Genomic DNA, 21,645 nt, shown 5'->3' with positions numbered 1-21,645 from the left:
CCAGTAGGTGCCCCGTGGATTGTTAAATCGAAAAGTCCGTTCGACTCTTTGGTTAGGCTAACAACTCTCTTAAGCCACCACTGTTGAACGTGGCTAGTCACTGTCGACAGAGCCACGAAACAGATGACTTGGAGTTACAACTTATGGGACGGCTACATTTGGGACTCTGGTATTTTAATCATCGCGGAGGCTTGGTTTAATCCGAGGACACCTTATGCTAGCGCGCAACTAAGGAAATTTTGTTTTCATTTGGTATAGTGGACAATAAAACCATTCACTCTCTTTTCGCCGACAATTCTGGTCCAAAATAACCGCGAAAACCAAGGGATCTCTGTACCATTAAAAGAAAATATCCGGTGTGAATCATTTATTTTGCACAGCCACGAATATGTATGGGATTTACGAATGCAATTTCAATCTCGCTTGCTCATTTATTAAGAGGGCGGCATTAGCTCAGGAGGTAGAGCGCTCGTCAAGAGGTCGCAGGTTCGATTCCCGGCTCCTCCATGTTATACGTCGAAGTGTCCTTGGGCAAGACACTGAATCCCTAATAAGCAGGTCGGCGCCTTGCATGGCTGCATGGCCGCTATTGGTGTGTGAGTGTGTGTGTGAATGGGTAAGTGTGAAGCACATGGTAAAGCGCTTTGGGAGGTCATTGACTTGAAAAGCGCGATATCAATGCAGACCATTTACCATTTACAAGAAAATCACAATTATATTCGTTTCGAGACGAATCTCTCCCCATATAGGTGTTGAGGAAAAATGACTTACATTTTCAGTTGCAGGAAGTTCTTCACATTACAACTTACCACTGGAGAACACTACCTACATTTTTTGAACAGCCCATGAAAATGTCCATAATTGGTATGTAATCATCAGGGTTGGGTAGGGTTACTTTAACTGGATTACTTTCAATTAGTTTTGGATTACTCCAGTACCAAATATGTTAATAAAAAGACAAAAGAAACTAAATATGAATAAGCCTGCACAAAATGTAGTAATTATATTCATATTTAGTTTCTTTTGTCTTTTATTAGCATATTTGGTATTGGAGTAATCCAAAAGTAATTGAAAGTAATCTAGTTAAAGTAACCCTACCCAACCCTGGTAATCATTGCACTAATACACATTTGATAGTGCCCTGTCTATGATGCACCTGTCCTCTCGGGAGCGACCCATCGGGGGTGATGATTGTCATAGGAGAATGCCGTACAAACTAATGCCAGCTGCAGTTAATCACAAAGGAAGAAGAAATGCAATGGCAAAGCCAACAGAGAGCAGTGTCCTTTCTAAACAGACTTGTTGAGAAACATGGCCACATTTTCAAGCATTTACAAGCACCTCACCCAAAATCCAGGCACTTTTCAATCTTTGAAAAGGGATTTCAAGCACTTGTATGAACCTTGACCCTTAAAAAGGAGGTTTCACTGTAGATTCATGTTTATAAGCCTCGAAGTTGTGAAGTTACATGGTTCCATGGAGAATTCAAAGATGGATTCAAAGCCATTAAATGTATTAACAAGCAGGGTTGAGTAGGGTTACTTTAACTTGATTACTTTCAATTACTTTTGGATTACTCCAATACCAAATATGCTAATAAAAGACAAAAAAACTAAATATGAATAAAATGATGACTCACAACACGTGGTAAGCTTTCTCTCCTGGCTTTGATCTCCGGCAAAACTAACATAAAATGCGACAGAAACAAAATGAAAATAAATCCAAACAGCTTGCCAAGATCATTTTTGCCGTCCCATGTATTCCGTTACTCCCCAAGCCTGCACAACATTTAGTCATTTTATTTATATTTATAAATCTGCCCGCTGCTATCAATAAATAGTAGCTTGCACACCCCGACAGAGTTTTTATCGTCGCCGGCGACTTTAATCGGGCATGTTTATGGACTGTACTTCCCAAATCCATTCAACACGTGGAATGAGCAATTAGGGAAAAAACACTGGACTGTGTGTATGAAAGACCTAGTTGGATCCGCCCATCTCTGTCTGTCCCTCACCCCCCTCATACACCCCCCCCTCCGGAGGAAACAAAGCCTATACTACAAAGACAGTTAAAACATCTTCTTTGTTCCTTTATCTCTTTGTTTTCCTTATCCTCACTGTAAAATGTGGAACTGGAGTCGTCCAATTTCGTTGTCACAATACAGGGAGTGCAGAATTATTAGGCAAATGAGTATTTTGACCACATCATCCTCTTTATGCATGTTGTCTTACTCCAAGCTGTATAGGCTCGAAAGCCTACTACCAATTAAGCATATCAGGTGATGTGCATCTCTGTAATGAGAAGGGGTGTGGTCTAATGACATCAACACCCTATATCAGGTGTGCATAATTATTAGGCAACTTCCTTTCCTTTGGCAAAATGGGTCAGAAGAGGGACTTGACAGGCTCTGAAAAGTCAAAAATAGTGAGATATCTTGCAGAGGGATGCAGCACTCTTAAAATTGCCAAGCTTCTGAAGCGTGATCATCGAACAATCAAGCGTTACATTCAAAATAGTCAACAGGGTCGCAAGAAGCGTGTAGAAAAACCAAGGCGCAAAATAACTGCCCGTGAACTGAGAAAAGTCAAGTGTACAACTGCCAAGATGCCACTTGCCACCAGTTTTGCCATATTTCAGAGCTGCAACATCACTGGAGTGCCCAAAAGCACAAGGTGTGCAATACTCAGAGACATGGCCAAGGTAAGAAAGGCTGAAAAACGACCACCACTGAACAAGACACACAAGCTGAAACGTCAAGACTGGGCCAAGAAAAATCTCAAGACGGATTTTTCTAAGGTTTTATGGACTGATGAAATGAGAGTGAGTCTTGATGGGCCAGATGGATGGGCCCGTGGCTGGATCGGTAAAGGGCAGAGAGCTCCAGTCCGCCTCAGACGCCAGCAAGGTGGAGGTGGGGTACTGGTATGGGCTGGTATCATCAAAGATGAGCTTGTGGGGCCTTTTCGGGTTGAGGATGGACTCAAGCTCAACTCCCAGTCCTACTGCCAGTTTCTGGAAGACACCTTCTTCAAGCAGTGGTACAGGAAGAAGTCCGCATCCTTCAAGAAAAACATGATTTTCATGCAGGACAACGCTCCATCACACGCATCCAAGTACTCCACAGCGTGGCTGGCAAGAAAGGGTCTAAAAGAAGAAAAACTAATGACATGGCCTCCTTGTTCACCTGATCTGAACCCCATAGAGAACCTGTGGTCCCTCATCAAATGTGAGATTTACAAGGAGGGAAAACAGTACACCTCTCTGAACAGTGTCTGGGAGGCTGTGGTTGCTGCTGCACGCAATGTTGATCGTGAACAGATCAAAGCACTGACAGAATCCATGGATGGCAGGCTTTTGAGTGTCCTTGCAAAGAAAGGTGGCTATATTGGTCACTGATTTGTTTTTGTTTTGTTTTTGAATGTCAGAAATGTATATTTGTGAATGTTGAGCTGTTATATTGGTTTCCCTGATGAAAATAAATAATTGAAATGGGTATACATTTGTTTTTTGTTAAGTTGCCTAATAATTATGCACAGTAATAGTCACCTGCACACACAGATATCCTCCTAAAATAGCTAAAACTAAAAAAGCCCCACTCCAACTTCCAAAATATTCAGCTTTGATACTAATGAGACTTTTGGGTTCATTAAGAACATGGTTGTTGTTCAATAATAAAATTAATCCTCAAAAATACAACTTGCCTAATAATTCTGCACTCCCTGTATATCCCATGTTGTAACAATGACAATAAAGGTATATTCTATTCTATTCTATATTTGGTATTGGAGTAATCCAAAAGTAATTGAAAGTAATCCAGTTAAAGTAACCCTACCCAACCCTGTTAACAAGGAATAACAAATTGTACATGTGTGAGTGGGCTACACGGTGGTCTGCCTGCTCTCGTGACCGTAACCGAGATTTTCAGAGGAATGAGGCGGGAAGTCGATGAAAATCCCTTCCGAGTCTGAATCGGCAGAGTGCGGCACTTGCCCGATGATGGTCTCGGGGCTGGATGATTCGCTAGGAGGCGAGCAGGACACGGTTGCCTTTCCTAAGTCGATCACTGTGGTGGTGGCTTCGGTGCCGTGGAGGGGCCCCGACGAGTGAAGGATGGAGGGCGACGACAGGGGCAGGTCCATAGAGGCGCCGCCCGTCTGCATCATGCCTGACAATCAAAGTGAACAATGTTTTTGCAATTAAAGGCAAGGGATACAGTACCAGTGTTCTCGTTTGCCCGCGTCCTAGACGCATCATTTTTGCTGGGGACGCATAGATAGATAGATACTTTATTCATCCCCGTAGGGAAATTCACACTTCCAGCAGTATACCCCATTGTTTATTAACAGATTAACATGATGCCCTAGGGGTGCTTGTAGCAGAGTGGATGATGTCACGCTAGTCCAAAAGTTCGACATCCCTGCGGCAGATGGAAATCTTTTTCTTTGTGTCCAGGGATACACCACCTCGTGTTAGCAAGTCCGCCTCCTCTCCGATTACCCCCGGCTTTCGTGTCTCTGAATAGCGGCGTTGAAGTCGGATAGCTCCGGGTAGCTCCGGGTGGCTACACGTTAGCGTCCGGAATGCTAAACGTGAGCCACGTTTCAGCAAAACACAGCAACTGCGCTCCCTGTGCGATGTTTTCCACCAGCACTCGATCTTATTTGGTCGTGAGTTCGCATTTACCATGATTACGGATGGTACCGAAGACTTATAACGCCGCTAGCCGCTTCGCTAGCTCCGGCTCTTCTTCCACGATAGGCCCCTTCATCACGCCGGCAAGAGAATTCTTCAGGGCAAGGAGTTGATTCCTTGAATAAACGCATTTTTGTGCGCTAAAACCCATGTCCATAGGATAGAGGTAATCCATAGTGTAGTTGTCAAAACGGGAAGAAAAACACCGAAGTTAGGAGCGGACAATAAAACAATAGGGCAGCTGCTGGAAAAGGCAGCCGCTCGTGGCAGCGCCGCTTTGATTATAGTCTCAAATCAACGTGCGTCCCCGGGACGCAACTTTTTTGACACAAAATTGTCATTATTACTCGATTACGTTTTTTAAACAAAGATTTACCGCACTCCAAACTTTTCGTCAAGCAGATACGCCGTTGTTGTTTTCGTCTCGCGGTTCGAGATTTCGTCTGCACGCCGATCTCGCTAGTGTGCAGCTTGCTAGCCGCTCTCTAAATCGCTTTCTTGCACTGAAAGGAGAAACCCTCCAATTTTGTAGTCCTTTTGGATAATGACAATAAAAAGCCTTTGTTCAACTGCAAATCTGTGTTCTGTATTTTTATTTGTAGATTTGTTATTTTGTTACAGTCGTACACTCTCAGTTGGTAAGAACGTCATCTCGAGGTAAGTTAAACCCTCTGGGTTTTTTATGAAGGTGCGACGTTACTTTGCAGATTTTTACTTTTGGCAAGGGTTCTGGTAACTATTAACCGCGATAACCGAAAGATTATTGTACCTTTGAAGTGCGAGCCCACGCAGAGCCTGTTGGAGGCGGATCCCGACAGGTCGGAGCTGGCCGCCAGCTCGGCGTATTTCAACTTTTGTTCCTCCATGCAGGAAATCATCTCGCAGGCCGAGTGCCGCCGAATCCCACCGCTGCCCACCGAACCGCAATCGGCGTCGTACTCGGCTACGGGCGTTAGCAGCAGCGGGATGTTGTAGCTTTTCGATCGCACGACCGGGTTCTTGGACAGGTGCTCTGCAGACTTGGACCAGCCCCATTGGAAGCGCTTTTCTGTGGAAGGAACCACAACAAGGCGGTCTTGTTTTTAGGAACTATGAAACAATATCAACATATTCATCTACTTATTCATCTATAGATATATAGATAACCCAAATCTTAGATAACAAACGTTTAACTAGAATAGAATAGAATATACCTTTATTGTCATTGTTACAAAATGGGTTGAACATATTGTGACAACGAAATTGGACGTGGCACTCCAGTTTCACATTTTACAGTGAGGATAGAAGAGAACAAAGAAGATAAAGGAACAAAGAAGATGTTAGTCCTTGTTATAGGCTTTGTTTTTCTCCGGAGGGGGGTGTATGAGGGGGTGAGGGACAGACAGAGATGGCCGTATCCAACTAGGTCTTTCATATTACTGTACACACGGTCCAGTGTTTTTTCCCCTGGTTGCTCAGTCTACGTATTGAATGAATTTGGGGAGAACAGTCCTTAAGCATGCCTGATTAAAGTCGCCGGCGACGATAAAAGCTCCGTCGGGGTGTGCAAGCTGCTGTTTATTGATAGCAGCGAGCAGGAGATTTAGCGCTATGCTAAAGTTAGCATCCGGTGGAACGTAAACAGCAATCACAATGACCACAGTTAGCTCTCTCGGTAGATAGAAGGGTCTATACGATACTGCTAGAAACTATATCGAGTGAGCAGTGTGTGTTAATGATTCAGCTGTTATTGCAGCGCATAGTCCCCCACCCCTGTTTTTATCAGAGTCTCTGTCGTGTCGGTGTAGCGTGCGTCCTGCTAGTTGGACTGCTGCGTCGGGGAAGCCAAGACTCCGTGATGACAAAAATACTGCAATTTCGGACAAAGCTGTTGGTGGCGATCTGCAGCTCAAATTCACTAATTTTGTGGACGATGAATCTGGCGTTGGTCAGGAACATGCTCGGAAGCGCTGGTCTGTGTGGTAGCCTTCTTAGCTTAGGCTCGAGCGGCAGCCTCGCTTTTACTTTCGCTCCCTCTGCCGTCTCCGTCGTTGTCGGCAGGCAGATCACCCAGGGTGATCCCGGTAGTCTCTGTATATCCCTCGAGATGTTGTGGATGTTATTGTAGTCGTGAAAGGAGTTGAAGAGAAATTATGAGGGATAAAAGAACACTAAAAACAAAAAGACGAACTGGAGAGCCTGAAGCTGCTGCACTCGCGCGCGCCGCCATCTAGACTCCTGCCAGCATGGCTAAATTAGATATTTAATGTCTAGAGCAGTCAAGGGAAGCCTAGCTAGAATGGATCCCTGAAGTGTAAATCAGTCCGTAGCAACATAGCTAAAGCCGATTTTTGACGTAGCAGTAAAGGGCAGCCTAGCTTTTGTCTTTCATCAGAATCCTGCTTAGCAAACGAATCTTTGACATCGAAGGGTAAGCTAGCTCGAATGGATCTTTGACGTCTAGATCGTCCGTAGCAGGGCTCTCCAATCTATTTCAAGGCGAGAGCTAATTTTTGTTACTAATTAGCGCAAAGAGTTGTAAGATATGCATTTTTAAAACAATAACATATTATGTTATTACTATGTTGTTACTATGTTATGACCAGGTACTTTATTGGAAGTAGCATTAGAAGAAACCAAAAAGAAATATTTTTGCTAGAAAATCACAATGACTCAGCAATATTGAGCTATTTTCAAAAAAGGTAAGCGGGAAAATCAGTCGTTCTTAGGTGGCAGGCCTACAAGTAGCACGTTGGAGACCCTGGTCTGTAGCAACTCAGCTAAAGCGAATCTTTGACGTCTGTAGCAGTCAGAAGCAGCCCAGCTAAAAAAAATCTTTTAGGTCATAATCCGTCTGTAGTAGTGTAACTAGAGGTGATCTTTGAAACCTATAACACTCAAGAACAGCCTACGTAGAATAGATCTTTGACATCTAAATCAATCTTTAGTAACCTAGTTAAAGTGGATCTTTGACGTCTATAGCACTCAAGAGTAGCCTAACGATAATGGATCAAAATCTAGGTCTTGGCAAGGTACTTGGCTGACTCGGACAAGCCCCACTGAAAGAGTTTTTGAGGCAGGATCAACAACAAGGTGGTGTTATTTGAAAGGGGGTAAACAACAACAATGATAGTATCCTTAAAAGTGGCTTAACGAAGCCAAAGATTATGTCCAGGTGCTGTTTGTTTTCCTGCAACACTTGTATCCTCTTGGGGCCTGCTAACTATTAATCAAAATGCTTTCACTTTAGTGCCGGGAAGCCCGCTCAAGAGCTTGCCTCCCTGCATTCCCTTTTTCTTACAAAGTTTCACTATCCTTATTGCTCATTTATGCAATATATACTGCCTGTATATATTGTTCAGTGTTCTCGTTCGCCCGCGTCCCTGCGTCCCAGACGCATGATTTTTGCTGGGGACGCATAGTCTCAAATCAACGTGCGGCCCCAGGCCGCAACATTTTTGCCACAAAATTGTCATTATTACCCGATTAAATTTTTTTAAACAAAGATTTACCGCACTCCAAACTTTTCGTCAGGCAGATCCGGCAGATGTTGATTTGATCTCGCGGTTCGAGTTTTCGTCTGCACGCCGATCTCGAGTTGTGTGGTGAAAAGTCCGTCTCTTTTTAGAGAACCGGCTTTTTCGGCTCAACTCATTCGAGAGAGCCGGCTCTCAAACGGCTCACTTGCTTTGATGCATTATATTACAAATTATGATGTTGTATAAAGAAGTAAAGAAAAAAGGAAGTATAAAAGGAGAAAATGAAAAAAAGACAGGTTTGTGGTGATCCCTTTAATTGGTATATTACCAACAATAATTTGATGCAGAAAATGAATTCATAATTTGATGATAAAAACTGAATGATTATATCGATTTTTATTATATATTTGTCATCGATTTACAATTTCAACCTCGATAACACTAAATTTTGGGGACCCATAGATCTCTGCTGGGACCCATAGATTTTTGAGCATGCGAGTCCCCGGGACCCATCATTTTTCACAGGTAAAATGAACACTGATTGTTTCTCTTGTACATTTCTCAAAGTGTAGTTCTTTCCCCCAAAAATGTCCTTACACTGATCCCCGGGAGTCGTAATATTAGTCTTACCCAAAACACAGCAGTGGTCCTCGCTTTCATCACCAGAGTAAAGCCCGTGAGTCCCCAAGTACGGCGAGACCACCTTCTGGACTAGCGACTCCAGCCTCAGGTAGTCCTCGGTCACGCCACGAGACTCGTGAACGCCCTGAAGGCATAAGACAATTTTGCGTTTTCACGATGGCTTTCCGAGTCGCCGCAAAGAGTGAGGAGGGCGTTTACCTGCAGTATGAGAAGCATCTGCGTAACAGAGGGCGGGATTCGCGCCCGTGGCCGAGATACGGCATCCTCTAGCTTGACGCTCAGAACGATTGTGCTCCGGAAGTGCAGCAGAGCCAACTGGCGGACGGATGGTTCCTTGCCCTATTACCCATGAAAGCCACAAGCAGGGTTGGGTAGGGTTACTTTAACTTGATTACTTTCAATTACTTTTGGATGACTCCAATACCAAATATGCAAATAAAAGACAAAAGAAACTAAATATGAATATATATATACCGCAGCCATATCCCCCTAGTGGGAGGTGGCTAGAGTCATTTCTGGCTCTTTTTGGGAGATTGATACAGAGGAGGGGAACCCAACTGAGATGTTGGGAGTCATTCGGTGGCCAAACCCCCCAATTCCAACCCCTAATCCCAAGCAGGGAGGCAACGGGTACCAATGTGTAAGTCTTAGGTATGACTCGGCCGAGGCTTGAACCACAACCTCCCAGTCTCGGGGCGGGCGCCATATCCCCAAGGCCTAGCATATTTGGTATTGGAATAATCCAAAAGTAATTGAAAGTAATCAAGTTAAAGTAACCCTACCCAATCCTGGCCACAAGACAGCATTATTTATTCAATTTAAATATTGTGTGGGTGTATGTTGGGTCGGCATGACTGTCCGTGTGAGCGACTCTGATAGGCTGGTGTATGCTGTCAGTCAAACAGCTTGGGTGGGATTGCGCATAAGCCATCGTGTCTACCCAAAAGAAACTGAAGCACGGCTTCAGCTAGTATTTCAGTGACTCGTTACATTAAAAAGAACTTCATCTATTAAATCGGACTATGAGGGCAGTCAGATGAAGAAATTGTAATTACTAGTAATGGTAATCCAGGAGTCCCCAAACTTTTTTCTGTGACGGCCACATAACTTTTCCCTTCTCTGATGAGGGGCCAGGGTCAGTTTGTAACAGAAAAAGTGTGATGATTGCAGGAGTGCCTAAATGTAAAAATGTATTGTAAATCTCACCTGCAAAATAGATGGTAAATGTCAGTCTCACACGACACCATTTTCTTGTTGACATTAAGAGTGATTTATTGAACAAGTCTCATTAAATCATGTGAGGTCCCGTGAGCCCCAAAACACCCTTCTCTGACCTGTGAGACTATGTCATCTAGTGGTGATATACTGGTACTTCACTTTTTCTGCTTTACAAAACAACACCAAAATCCCAAAATATAACATTTTAACTAGTCAGCAACCCTTGTTGCGCCGTATAAAATAGTTACTAACTAATAGTTAATAATGAAAATAGTTCATAACTAAGAATAATTTTATTGCAAAAGTCCAACTTCATTATCAAATACAAATACACATATATGAAGAAAAAAATCAAAATGCTTTCTGGTATTGTTCAGGGGGCCGGAACAAATGTGGAGGCAGGCCGCTTCTGGCCCGCGGGCCGTAGTTTGGGGACCACTGTGGTAATCACTGGTGAAAGGAGAACCCCTCCGATTTTGTTGTACTTTTGTATAACGACAATAAAGACAATTCATTCAACTGCAATTCTGTGTTCTGTGTATTTATATGGAGATCTATAATTGTTTTTTTATTAGTCAGTAAGTATGTCGTCTTGAGGTAAGTTTGACACTTTCAAAAAGGGGAATCGCTACTTTGTGGATTATCACTTTTTACCCCGATTTTAGCTAACCTGCATTGGCTCCCTGTTAGCTTAAGATGTGATTTTAAGGTTCTGTTGGTAGTATACAAAATCATGTATGCACTTGCTCTCTCATATCTTTCAGATTTAATTTCGGTCTGGAGCCTTCGCTCTGAAAATGCTGGTCTACTAGTGATCCCAAGAGCCAAGAAGAAATCCTCAGGCTCAAGAGCGTTGTCCTTTCGTGCCCTGGTGCAGGGAAATGCTCTGCCCCCTGAGATTCGATCTGCAACCTCAGTGGAAATGTTTAAATCTAAGCTTAAAACACACTTCTATTCTATAGAATATGAATACCGTAAATTCCGGACAATAAACCGGAACCTTTTTTCCCAAACGTTCAACCCTGCGGCTTATTCAGTGATGCGGCCAATTTATGGTCGAGTACAAAAGGTAAGATTTAGACCGGTGGAATATATGCGCTGAGGAAGACTGCAACTTCTTGGCTTGACTAGCGGCAAGAAATCTTTCACTAAAACTGGCCGCATGAAAGGCAACTTTTTCGCAAGTCTGCCAGTGGATCCTGACAGCGTGGGGCAGCATAAAAAAATCCACCATCGCCAACGGGTTCCGAAAAGCCGGTCTGCTGCGTGACGGAGAGGAGGGCAGAAAATCAGGAGTGGATGGGAGCGTGGGACGACGTTTATATGACAAAGTTTCTTTCCGACACTGAGGAAGACGACTTTGATGGCTTCAGTTCTAAGGAGGAAGATGAGGACGGTTTACCGTGATTTTTACAAGTACGGTATGTTTTTTTAACTGACCCGTTTACTGTGTTGCGAGCGTGTTGCTACCATTAACCGCCCTGTCACAGGCACCGTTTGGGATGAATGTTATATTATTATTATGAAAGCTTTGAAAACTCTCTCGGTGTACTGCCTTTCTTTGTAAATATGTGTAACCATGTATAATATGTATTTGCAACTGTATATTTTTGTAATGTATTCATTTTAGAGACTTATTCTGATATGTTTTGTACGGGCGAATCAAAAAGAAGGGGCGTTACAAACACGGGCTGACGGGAAGTGGGTAAAGGTGAGTGTTTGTGGACACGGCGGACAATAGTGGATATATATTTTTCCCACCCTTACCTTTGGAAACTTTTTTCCTTGGATTACTTTCAACGGGACCCGGACTCTGCAGGTCTGCATCAAACCTTAAGTATGGGTATCATTTTCTGTTCATTTTGCCGGCTGTGAATTTTGGACTGTGTACTTTATTGAAGGACATTCAATTTCTATCGCGGGACTTAAAGTCGTCGGGTTTGGGTTAATTTAGTGTTTGTGTTACATTTTTTAATGTGGGCGCATGCGGCTTATATACAGGTGCGGATGGTGTAAGTACAAAATCGGTTTTCCTCTTAAAATGTGGTGGGTGCGGCTTATAATCAGGTGCGCTCTATAGTCCGGAATTTACGGTAACTTATATTTTATGTTGACAATATCACGGGATGGTGTCATAATAGTCTGTAATACGGGCGGGTACTTAGGGAGTGCGCCGATCAGCTGGCTTGTGTACTAACAGACATTTTCAACACCTCGCTAGACCAAGCCAAAGTACCATCATGCTTCAAATTTGCCAACATCATCCCAGTGCCAAAGAAAACCCAGATCTTATCACTCAACGATTACCGGCCCGTTGCACTGACTCCTATCATAATGAAGTGCTTCGAGAGACTGGTTAAAGAGCACATCACCTCCAGTCTCCCCTCTTCATTCGACCCCTTTCAGTTTGCCTACAGGACAAACCGCTCCACCAGGGATGCCATCTCCTCTGCGCTTCACCTGAGCCTGACACACCTAGAGGAGAAGAACACCCATGTGCGGATGCTGTTCCTGGACTTCAGTTCAGCATTCAACACCATCATCCCACAACATCTGGTAGACAAAATGGGGCTTCTGGGTTTCAACACCCCCCTGCGGAACTGGCTGCTGGACTTCCTCTGTGACAGACCCCAATCTGTGCGGATAGGTCAGAACAGTTCAGATGTCATCTACCTCAGCACGGGCTCCCCCCAAGGCTGCGTCCTAAGCCCCTTGCTGTTCACCTTGATGACACACGACTGCGCCCCTAGGTCCGCCACAAACCACATCGTGAAGTATGCTGACGACACAACGGTGGTGGGCCTCATCAGGGATGACAACGACCTGGCCTACAGAGAGGAAGTGGAGCAGATGGTGGGCTGGTGCAAGGACAACAGCCTGGTCCTGAATGTTGACAAGACTAAAGAGATCATTGTCGACTTTAGGAAAAACCAGCCCAACCATGCCCCACTTTGCATCAACAACAAGGCTGTGGAGGTTGTCAGCAGTATCAAGTTCCTAGGGGTGCACATCACAAACAAACTCACCTGGTCCGTGAACACTGCATCTCTGGTTAAGAGGGCACAGCAGCGCCTGTACTTCCTGCGGAGGATGAGGAGAGCCCACCTGCCCCCACCATCCCTCATCACATTCTACAGGGGCACCATAGAGAGTATCCTGACCAGCTGTATCTCTGTGTGGTGTGGAGGCTGCAGCGCTACCGACTGGGGTAGTGTGAGGAGGGTAACGAGGACAGCGGAGAAAATAATCGGGACTACACTTCCCTCCATTCAGGACATTGGCCAGAAGCGCTGCTTATCCCATGCTAAGAACATTACCGGGGACCCCTCTCACCCCCATCATGGACTATTCACTCTGCTAGCCTCTGGGAAGAGGTACTGCAGTGTGCGGTGCAGGACCACCAGGCTCCGCAATAGTCTAGTCCCCCTGGCCATTAGACTGTTAAATGGTCAATCTAACATATAGTTAACTAAAATCTAAACGGCTGCTAATTTGACTTTTGCACTAGTGGCAGTTTTTTTATAGCTTGCCACTCCTTGCACATTTGATCTCTGCACTATTGTTACTTACAGTGTTATTACTTACAGTGTTATTGTTTACAATATAATGGTACTGTGTACCTGACTTGTTAACCTGACTGCCCATCTTGCACATCTGGTTAGCGTCTCTTCTTGCACTATCGGCACTATGGTAAATAACACAATACAGCTTTATTTATATCTGTACACTGAAGGACACTGAGGGAAACTGTGGGAGTCAGATCCATCGACATTTCGTTCTGTATACACGTGTACTAGAATGACAATAAAGTAGATCTGAATCTGAATCTGAATCTAATAATAGTTTGCAATAGTCTTTGATCTGTGCATCCCTTTGGGACTCTTTGTGATTCAAGGCTATACAAATACACATGACTTGACTTTTTGCAGGGGTTAGGGGGTGGCTTTGCCCAACTTTTTGTCTCTTCTGTTAAAGTCATGGCCCGCGGCCCACGTCCGGCCCCCAAAAAGGTTTTCTTCGGTCCCTGGGGTGATCTTAATTTATTATTGTATCATCCACACTGAATTGTTGTGCAGTTGTTTGCACTGTACGAATACTTTATTTCATCATCAAAATATAGAATGATAGAAAATTGCTGGGAAGCACGGAGGTGCAGTGGTTAGCGCGTGCGCGGCACGGTTCTAAGGTCTTGGGAACCTCCTGTGTGGGTTCAAATCCAGCTACCGGACTTCCTGTGCGGAGTTTGTATGTTCTCCCCGTGCTTGCGTGGGTTTCCTCCGGGCACTCCGGTTTCCTGCCACATTCCAAAGACATGCATTTCAGGTGGATTGGCCCTAGGTGTGAATGAGCGAGCGAGTTGTCCGTCCCTGTGTGCCCTGCAATTGGCTGGCAACCAGTTCAGGGTGTCCCCTTCCCACTGCCCGATGATTGCTGGGATGGGCTCCGGCACCCCCGCGACCCTAAGGATAAGCAGTGCAGCTAATGAGATGAGATGAGATCTTCTTGGCCGTCATTTTTTGGTATATATCATGCAGGTTTTCTGGAACTGTGCAACATGATGATGCCGGTATTCAAGGCGTGGTTTTCCCGACTGAAAGGTAAAACCCGGGACACAAATGCACTACTTTGTGGCGCTTTTGTGACGGTGGCCCACCTGGACGGGATGGAAGATGGCCTGCAGCATGGGAAGCACGTCACAGAAGAAAAAGTCCCACGTCTCAGCCAGAGAGTCTAGTAACTTCTGACCTGGAAGTTGATGGACAGAATTGGAAGTGATGTAAACAAATAATAGACACATTTTTCTGCCTAAGAGAGAGCAGTGGGGCTATCTTACATACCGTAAATTCCGGACTATAAGCCGCTACTTTTTTCCCAAACTTTCAACCCTGCGGCTTATTCAGTGATGCGGCCAATTTATGTAATTTTTCCAACGGCCGCCAGAGGCGATCGAGTACAAAAGGTTAGATTTAGACTGCAACTTCTTAGCTTGTGCATAAAATTAAATTAGCGTAGACATATCCTCATCATGCAAATTGCAAAAAGAAAGGCTCATGATGCAATTGTCAAGCTAAACGCAATCGAGCAGTCCGATATAGAAGGAAACAGAGCTACTTCACGTAAACTTTACTTTGCGAGCGTGATGCTAGCGTGTATTTGAATATGGGAGCATGGGATGATGTCTTTATGACAAAGTCTCTTTCCCATACTGAAGGAAGACGACTTTGATAACGTCAGTTGTAAGGAGGAAGATGAGGACGGTAAACCGTGCTTACTATAAATACGGTATGTTTTCTTAACAGAGCTGATTATTGTGTTGCGAGCGTGTTGCTAGTAGCGTTTTGCTACCCTTCACAGGCACGGTTTGGGATGAAAGTTATAATATTATAATTAAAGCTTTGAAAACTCTCTCGGTGTACCGTCTTTCTTTGTAAATATGTGTAACCATGTATAATATGTATTTGCAACTGTATATTTTTGTAATGTACTTATTTTACAAACTTATTCTGATATGTTTTGTACGAGCAAATGAGAAAGAAGGGGCGGGGCAAACGCAGGCTGACGGGAAGTGGAGTAAAGGTGAGACGTGTTTGTGGACGCGGCCGACAATAGTGGATATATATTTTTCCCACCCTTACCTTTGGAAATATACACTTTTCTCCTTGGATTACTTTCAACGGGCATCCGGACTCTGCAGGTCTGCATTAAATCTTAAGTACCGGTATCATTTTCCGTTCATTTTGCCGGCTGTGTTCTTTAGACTGTATCCAAATTGGTTAATTTTGTATTTGTATTGCGTTTTTTCAATGTGGGCGCATGCGGCTAATATACAGGTGCGGCTTGTCTCATCTCTCATCACATCAGCTGCACCGCTTATGTATGTACAAAATCGGTTTTCCTCCCGAAATGTGGTGGGTGCGGCTTATAATCAGGTGCGCTCTATAGTCCGGAATTTACGGTAATAAACAACTCTGCACAGAGTTTCTTTGCAGATATCCAAAGCTAAAGGTAAGCAGAGCTGCATGATGTTTGGTTGACTGCATAAACTAGAACATTCTTTAAAACACATACTGTGCCGTGAAAAAGTATTCCAATTTCTGTGTTGTTTTTTTTTGCATATTTATCACTCACAAAGATCAAGATGATACTTTGACATCACACTTCTAACTTATTCACTGCCTGCCTTGCTAAAATGGATATTCAACGTCTATAGCAGTCAAGGGAAGCATAGTAGAATTAGTCTGTAGCACCTGAGCTAAAGTGGATCTTTGACAGCTAAAGCAGTCTGTAGCAACCTAGCTAAATTGAATCTTTGACGTCTATTGCAGTCAAGGGCAGACCAGCTTGAATCTTTGACGTCATAATCCATCCGTAGCAGCGTAGCTAGAGTGGATCTTTGCCGTCTATAGCAGTCAAGGGAAGCATAGTAGAATTAGTCTGTGGCACCCGAGCTAAAGTGGATCTGTGACAGCTAAAGCAGTCTGTAGCAACCTAGCTAAATTAAATCTTTGAAGTCTATTGCAGTCAAGGGCAGACCAGCTAAAATGAATTTTTGACGTCATAATCCGTTCGTAGCAGCGTAACTAGAGTGGATCTTTGCCGTCTATAGCAGTCAAGGGAAGCATAGTAGAATTAGTCTGTAGCACCCGAGCTAAAGTGGATCTTTGACAGCTAAAGCAGTCTGTAGCAACCTAGCTAAATTAAATCTTTGACGTCTATTGCAGTCAAGGGCAGACCAGCTAAAATGAATCTTTGACGTCATAATCCGTCCGTAGCAGCGTAGCTAGAGTGGATCTTTGCCGTCTATAGCAATCAAGGGCAGCTAAGGTAGAATGGATCCTTGATGTCCCAATTAAACTGAAGAAACCTAGCTAAAGTGGATCTTTGACGTCTATTGCAGTCAAGGGGAAATTGATTTTTGACGTTTTAATCCGTCCAGAGAGGCGTAGCTATAAAAGATCTTGAGGATAAGCTAAGATACCTGAAGACGGCTTCACAGAGTCAAAATAATTGTATTATTTTTAGAATAAACTGTTACCTTCGTAGAACCTAATTTTGTCCCTTAGGATGACCATGCCCTTAGTCAGCAACTGGTTCTGCAAAATAAAATCACAAGAAAAAGACAACAAAATAAGATAAAGGAATGTATACAACCAGTCTAACATTCCCAACCAAAACAAAATCTACAAAAAAGGTTTTATTGTATTTAATGTAAAATCAAAAATAAAAGCTTACTCTTCAAAATCTTTTTTGCCAAGTTGTGTTTGTTTAGAATTTGAGTCCAACTTCACAAAACACGGCTTTCGGATTGAATTTGCATTTTTGGGATATGAACGAAGTATGAAATCAATATGTGTGTCATGGGGCGTTTTCTTCTTCTTCTATGTATTATCAAACAAGACAATTATTAGTAATAACTCAGTTAATTAGTCATTTTAGGTAACCATGAAACCATGAATAGAGATTTGAAAGCCTAATTGTATTTGAACAGGTGCTGATAAACAATGGTGACTGAGTTGTTAAGTGTAACATTTAAGCAAGCTATACAGTGTTCTTTTGAGCTGTGAAAAGTGATGGGTCCCGGGGACTCGCATGCTCAAAAATCTATGGGTCCCAACAGAGATCTATGGCTCCCCAAAATTTAGTGTTATCGAGGTTTAAATTGTAAATCGGCGACAAATATATAAATAAATATATAAATCTATATATTCATTCAGTTTTAATCATCACACTTATTGGTAATACAAAGCAGTTATCACTTCAGATTTTTCAGTTCACAAAAATATTGTACATTATACAAAATAATATTGCTGAAATATTAGTCTATATATTCATGCAGTTTTGGCAGAAAAGTCATTTTCTTGCTAGGAGTATTCTTTTGTTTATTTTCTTTCGTCAAATCGTTCGCTTCAACACGCGTGTTTTCCTTGCCTTGGCGGTCTTCTGAAGAATTTCTCCGCCGTTTTTTCGTGCCGGAATTATTGCTGTTGTTACCACTTTCTGTATTATGTTTCGACTTATTACCGACTCTGAAGAAATTACCAATTTTTTGTTGATTTGCACCTAATACCAATTGTTTTTATGGAGGCATACTTCTCTTTCACTCGACAACCACCAAAACAATGACGTCATCTCGAAGCAACGAGATCTCGTTTGCCGAGATCGGCGCGAGACCAAAACAACAATGGCGGATCTGCCTGACGAAAAGTTTGGAGTGCGATAAATCTTTGTTAAAAAAAAAAAAAAAAGTAATCGGTTAATAATGACAATTTGGTGTCAAAAAAGTTGCGTCCCGGGACGCAGGTTGATTTGAGACGATGCGTCCCCAGCAAAAATGATGCGTCTAGGACGCAGGGCCGCGGGCAAACACTGGCTATGAATAGCTATTTACAGCTATTTAAGCACGAGGTAAGATTTAACATTTCTGTTCAATTAGTTTACAATTGTTTTACTATGAAAATTTTTCATTGGGCGCAGTTTTTATTTAAAAAATGAATGCTGGCTGGGGTTTCTTGGTTAAAACAATTACGATCATAATCATAACCTGACAGATATCACCCTGACCTCATCATCATAAGTTATAAATCTGTTTTCAACACTTAGTAGAAAAATATATGTGCATATATATATAGTACATGAATATGTTATAGGGCAGCACGGCGGCACAGTGGTTAGCGCATGTGCGGCACAGTTCAAGTCATGGGAACCTCCTGCGTGGGTTCAAATCCAGCTCCAGACTTCCTGTGCGGAGTTTGTATGTTCTCCCCGTGCTTGCGTGGGTTTCCTCCGGGCACTCCGGTTTCCTCCCACATTCCAAAAAAACATGCATTTCAGGTAAATTGGCCGGTCCAAATTGTCCCTAGGTGTGAATGAGCGAGTTGTCTGTCCCTGTGTGCCCTGCGATTAGCTGGCAACCAGTTCAGGGTGTCCCCTGCCCACTACCCGATGATTGCTGGGATGGGCTCCGGCAGCCCCGCGACCCTACTGAGGATAAGCGGTGCAGCTAATGAGATGAGATGAGAGATGAGATGACTATGTTATATTTACAGTATATTATATAAAAAAAACTAAGAGACCATTGTGGGTAGATGGCAGTGGTATTGGTTAGGGGGTACAAACAAAACAGATTAAAGGTTAAAAGGACAGTGTGTATTATTCAGCGCCTCCAAAGGGTAAATAACAACTCTGTTCATTAAACAACAAATATTTATTTAATTATTAAGCAAAAATACACAAATTATTATAGAAACTTCCATTTTAAATAATACCCGTAGGTTATTATTATTTCACCCAGAAGGAGCTGACTTACTCGTCCGCATTCTTGTTGCAAAAAAAAAGGAAAAGGCTGGGCAAAAAATGGGATAAAAATAGGCTGGTTCGGACACTTTGAGCCTCTGTCGTTTGTATTCTTCCTTATCTCTTTTAGCACTCGTTTTCTGTTGCACTACACAATACAGCGACATGTAGCGGTCAAATAATACACACTGTCATCTTTAGTATGGCCAAAATATTCTGCCTGACAGCTAAAATGCAATATATACAATATATATAAGCATTGTGTTTATTTACCGTAAACTCCGGACTATAAGCCGCTACTTGACGGGACTTGAAGTTTGGCTTGGATTAATCTCGTGTTTATTTGGTGTGGGTTCATGCGGCTTATATACAGGTGCGGCTTGTGTATGGACAAAATCGGTTTTCCCCTTAAAATGTGATGGGTGCGGCTTATAATCAGGTGCGCTCTATAGTCCGGAATTTACGGTAAATCAAAAGGTTTCTAATCATTGTCATATATTTCTTTATTCTTTCAGTATTTTTTTTAAATCTCAAATAATCATGCAAGTGTTGAAAGAGGATTACCTGAAGGTATTCGGTGAAGAAGGAACCCAGCTCAGTTTTCAGCAAGTGCCTGTCAAAAGGACCTTGAATTTATTGAGTGACTTGTGATTTCGAAGTTTTGTTAGTCAAGTCATGTTTGCAAACATTTACTTGTCACAAAAAATAGGACAGAGCATGCATGCAAAGAAAAAAGACGACCTAAGTTTTATTTAAATTAAAAAAAAAAAACACTGGAGTTATAAAATAAAGAAAATAGTGTTAAAAGAGCTGTATGGAATTTGGAGCTTTTTAACTCTCTGCCACCATCTCTTGGCTTGAGTCGTTATTGCAGCTTTACTCATCTCGTCCCTAATGCTTGTGCAAGTACGTGCATTTCTTAGACACAGTCAAATAAACTCTTTCTTTTTCTTCTGTTTTGGGTGGGCATTTGGAATATACTTTAAAAGGGCCTCTTCTTACTTTCACCATTCAAATGCTACACTAACAAATACCTAAAAAGAAAACCCAGGGGACACGCATGAAGTTACCCTCCACCCCACACCCCTCCCCTCAATTCCTCATACCTGATGTGTTCTGCGACCAGAACTGCTTTTCTAAAAGTAAGATAAAAGCAGTTAGGCTGAATGGAAACCAAATTTATAAGGGCTCTTTGAACTCACTTGGGCATTGTTGACACCTAATAATTAGAGATAATATTCTACTTATTACGGACACCTTAAACGACATGCTTCACCTTGAATTATGATGTACTGCACAAGTAATCTCTCAGGGTGTGACTTTTCACCTTGAGTAAAAGTTGACTAACATGACCAAGTGCAGTGCAGTGTAAAATACGAACTCTTATCAGAGTAAAATTAACTGTACGTTCAGTGTATATTTTAAACTCTGTAGAAAGGAATATATATTTATCGGGGTAGTGTTAAAATTTCCTCTTTAGGTTATTTTACTGTGCCGCTGACATCAAAAGGCATATGTAATTTTTGAAATATCAACCAATTCATCCTCCAGAATGGCATCTGAAATGTTTTCAGAATCACAGGTGTGTTTAGTACAGTGGAACCTGGGTTTTCGAACGCCTCTCAGTTCGAACAAATCGGAGTCCGACCAAAAATTTCAAGAAATTCTTGCTTCGCTGTTCGGTCAAAAAAATCGGAGTTCGAACACCGGTAATGCGGAGTGCGTACGCTAGGGTGCAATGCTGAGTGGCATACGGGTGTTTTAGCCTCTAATTATGCCTCCGAAGAAAGTCAGTGCAAGCAGCAAAGTTGCTACAGGTGAAAAAAGAAAAGTAGTGCGTACAACTATTGCATTTAAGAAAGAAATACAGTAACAGCAAAATATGAAGGAGGTGTGCGAGTGTCTGATCTTGCTAGAGAATACAGCATGGCTAAATCTACGATCAGTACAATACTAAAGAATAAAGAGGCTGTGAAATCTAGTGATGTGGCTAAGGGAGTGAGTGCTATAAGCAAGCAACGGCCGTCCACCTGCGCCTTCTGCTGACCACCACAAAGGTAAGAAATCCTATCCATAATTCTTTTCTTTATCTTTTTTTTTTTATTATTTTTACACGTTCTTGTTTGCGTAATCTTTCGTACGGAAAATTACGATAACGCGAACGTACGATTAGCCTGGGTTAGCTTTATGTGGGTGTTGGAACGGAGCCCAACTTTCAGGGTGTTGGAACGGAGCCCCCTTTCCAATGAACCACTCACCACTTGTGAAGACTTGTAAACGACCTGATTTTTGTATTTTTACACGTTCATGTTAGCGTAATCTTTCGTACGGAAGATTACGA

At 42.8% G+C, this 21,645-nt stretch overlaps 1 protein-coding gene across 1 annotated transcript in view; it reads right to left on the bottom strand.

The window, feature by feature from the left end:
- Window positions 1-3,240: 3,240 nt before the first annotated feature.
- prr5a (proline rich 5a (renal)) overlaps window positions 3,241-21,645 on the bottom strand; it is a 38,619-nt gene continuing 20,214 nt past the window's right edge. Inside the window, exons 5-11 of the mRNA XM_088339605.1 lie at window positions 19,869-19,917; window positions 17,047-17,104; window positions 14,665-14,756; window positions 8,991-9,131; window positions 8,781-8,916; window positions 5,462-5,740; window positions 3,241-4,165 (exon numbers count right to left, since the gene is read on the bottom strand). Of these exons, the coding sequence (XP_088195731.1) occupies window positions 3,879-4,165; window positions 5,462-5,740; window positions 8,781-8,916; window positions 8,991-9,131; window positions 14,665-14,756; window positions 17,047-17,104; window positions 19,869-19,917 (1,042 nt within the window). The 3' untranslated portion in view covers window positions 3,241-3,878. The remainder of the gene's footprint in view (window positions 4,166-5,461; window positions 5,741-8,780; window positions 8,917-8,990; window positions 9,132-14,664; window positions 14,757-17,046; window positions 17,105-19,868; window positions 19,918-21,645) is intronic.

The sequence above is a fragment of the Urocampus carinirostris genome, chromosome 7, assembly GCF_059441175.1.
Source record: "Urocampus carinirostris isolate Australia breed hairy pipefish chromosome 7, RoL_Ucar_1.0, whole genome shotgun sequence".
In the NCBI taxonomy this organism is placed as follows: domain Eukaryota; kingdom Metazoa; phylum Chordata; class Actinopteri; order Syngnathiformes; family Syngnathidae; genus Urocampus; species Urocampus carinirostris.
The sequence above is the reverse complement of the archived record's forward strand: the minus strand, read 5'-3'. Positions and strand labels throughout refer to the sequence as shown.